Consider the following 2,662-nt stretch of genomic DNA (forward strand, 5'->3'; position numbering starts at 1 on the left):
ACTGAATAGAATGATGTAGCAATGCTTCTAGGAGGACATGATGGGCTGTGCCCGGGGGAAGGTGAGGATCCCCATCCTGTGCCACTGCTGGGCGTGGGAAGGCACCCCTTTGCTGCACAGCTCTCTCTGCCTCAGCTGCATGGAAAAATGACTGGAGACAGCTCTGGACCAATGTGCATTTTTAATATCTTTCCCAGCTGCCTTTCCCCAGATGCCCCATCCCTGTGCATACAGCCAGAGTGGGGGCCGTGGCTCTGCTCTGAGCAGCGCGAGGAGAAAGCACAGGAAGTTGTTTAACATTTCACCGACAGAAAAACAGCACAGCCCTTTCCCATCCCATCTCCCGTGGTCCTCACAGCCGCGTGGGATGGGTGATGCCCATCTCTGACCCCTGAAGTGCACGGAGGTACCGCAGATCGCTGTGGATCGCCCTCAGCACACTGCGGGTGAGCGCAGCCACGGCAGCTTCTGGATGCCATGTGTGGATGCAGCCCAAGGAATGTTCCAGGGCGCTGTGACTCCCACTGCTGGGATGGCTGGAGGCTCCGGGAAAGTCATAAACGCAGCGTGAGCACAGCCAGGTCCCAGGGGGTAAAGGAAAGCGCTGAAATCTGTTAATTTTTAGTAAGTCTGATGCCCTGGGGCCCACGTCGGTGCCGCGTGGCCACGGCTGAGTGCACTGCAGCTCCCACAGCGCGGGGCTGATCCGGTGGGAAGCGGAGCCCCCGTCCTCTCCCCACCTCACCAGGATCCGATGCGCGCGCTGAGGCTGAGCCCGAATTCCTGACCCCGCCGTGGGTCCGTGTTGGCTGCCTGGAGGCGAGACGGGCCCCAGCGGGGGACGGTGGGGGCCGCAGTGCTGGCCCTGAGCCCTCCGTCACTACTTGAGGAAGACGAGCAGGAAGAAGGTGGCGACGATGAGGATGAGGATGCCGGCGGCGAAGCCGAGGCGCAGGTTCTCCACGGAGGTGAGGGGCGGCTGTGAGTCCAGCAGCAGCCCCCGCCCCGGCAGCCCCAGCACGAAGGCTCCCGGTGCTTCGGGGCCGCGGCGGAGGCTGCAGGGGGCCACCATGCTGCTCACCGTAAAGACGGGAGCGTGGGCCGCGCACGCCACCTCCATGGCCACGGAGTGCCCCGAGGCCCAATGGGCACCGCTGCCTTCATTCTCTTCCTCCTCCTCCCCGGCTGTGAGCCGGGCGCGGTGCGGGGTCCCCGGGATTGCCGTCATCCCGCGGCCGCCCGGGGCCATCTCGGGCATCAGCGTCACCATCCTGCAGAAGGGGCAACTGATGAAAGCAACAGTGGCGGCGCGGCACACCAACTTGTGCAGGCAGTTCTGGCAGAGGGAGTGGCTGCAGGGCAGCCGTTGGGGCGCCCGGCCGCCCCTGACGCCCTGGTACGCCTCATAGCAGATCCCGCACTCCCCGCCGCTCTCCGGCCCCGCCGCCATGCCGCTGCAGGGCAGTGCCAGGCGCCGCGGGTGCTTTTGAAGGCCGGAGGCAGGTGGAGGCCGTGCCCTGGAAGGCGGAGGCTGAACTACAGCCCGGCCCCGGGATGCCCGGCAGCGCCGGTCCGGCCCCTCCTCCACTGCCCGGGGCTGCCGTGGCGCTTCGGGTGCCCCGACAGGAGGAGACAGAGCCAGCATTCCCACCAGTGGTGGGTAACGGATGGATGACCGACCCCAATGCGTGACCGCGTGATACGTTATCTGCTCACGGTCCATGAAACAAAACGCTTTTTTCCTTCTTTTCCTTTACAGACCCACAATATCCAACGTATTTCCTAAGCACGACGCGTCGCTCTCGTCGTTTAGCTGCACAGTGAGCTCACCGAGCCCCGCGTGCGCAGCCCGGAGGCCGTCAGTGCTCAGCATCGCATCACCCCCCCCCGGGGCGCGTCGCTCACAGCGCCAGGCGCTGCCACTGCGTCCCCCCGCGCGGCTGAGCGGGGCGGACCCCGCGGATGAGGGGCAGCCCGGCCCCGCCCGCTCCTCCTGGCACGGTGCGTTATGGGCAGGCGGCGGACCTTGCCCGAGGGCTCGTCACTCATTACCACCACCCTGGGAACACCGGAGTCAGCCGGCAGCCGCTGGCACCTCAGTGAGAGCAGCCGTGATGCGCTCCTCCCTGCGGGGCCCTGGCAACGCGAGAGCAGCGCTGCGAGCCGCCAGCCCCACTGCTGCCCCGCTGAGCCGCAGCCCAACCAGCCGGCACCGCTCCGATCCCCACCCCGCGAGATGCCGAGCAGCCGCACGCCCTGCCAGCTGAGGGGGACGCGAGGCTGAGCCCCTCTGCGCTGTGTCCTAAAGGCTCTGCAAGGGACGCGCCCGTTCCCCGCAGCCACAGCTCCATGCAAACGGAGGCGCAGCCTCGGGGCTGCCCCGGACACAGCGACTCATCAGGGCTCCCACACCGCCGCTCTTTCCTGGCAGCGCCCGGCCCCGTGCCAGCCCCGGCTCCAGGCTGCGGTGCCGCATGGATGCTCTGCCCGGGCACAGCAAACAGAACACGACGGCAGCAGAGGTCCCTGAGGTCTCCAACTGCCTGGAAGCCATCGGTGCTGCGTCCAAATCCCCAAATTCTTCCGTGCCTTTATCTGGGCCAGGAGGAGGTGCCACTGGGACAGCCAGGCACGGGGCAATAAAAAGGGATCGAACAACCAG

The 2,662-nt window shown here is 66.5% G+C and overlaps 1 protein-coding gene across 1 annotated transcript; it reads right to left on the reverse strand.

Annotated features, from left to right (window-relative positions):
- Positions 1-162: 162 nt before the first annotated feature.
- On the reverse strand, positions 163-2,567 carry LOC112529973. Its single transcript, XM_025141344.3, has one exon. The coding sequence runs from the start codon at positions 1,721-1,723 to the stop codon at positions 881-883; it is 843 nt and encodes a 280-aa protein (XP_024997112.2). The 5' UTR covers positions 1,724-2,567; the 3' UTR covers positions 163-880.
- Positions 2,568-2,662: the final 95 nt, after the last annotated feature.

Source organism: Gallus gallus, chromosome 17, assembly GCF_016699485.2.
Source record: "Gallus gallus isolate bGalGal1 chromosome 17, bGalGal1.mat.broiler.GRCg7b, whole genome shotgun sequence".
NCBI classification, from domain to species: Eukaryota; Metazoa; Chordata; class Aves; order Galliformes; family Phasianidae; genus Gallus; species Gallus gallus.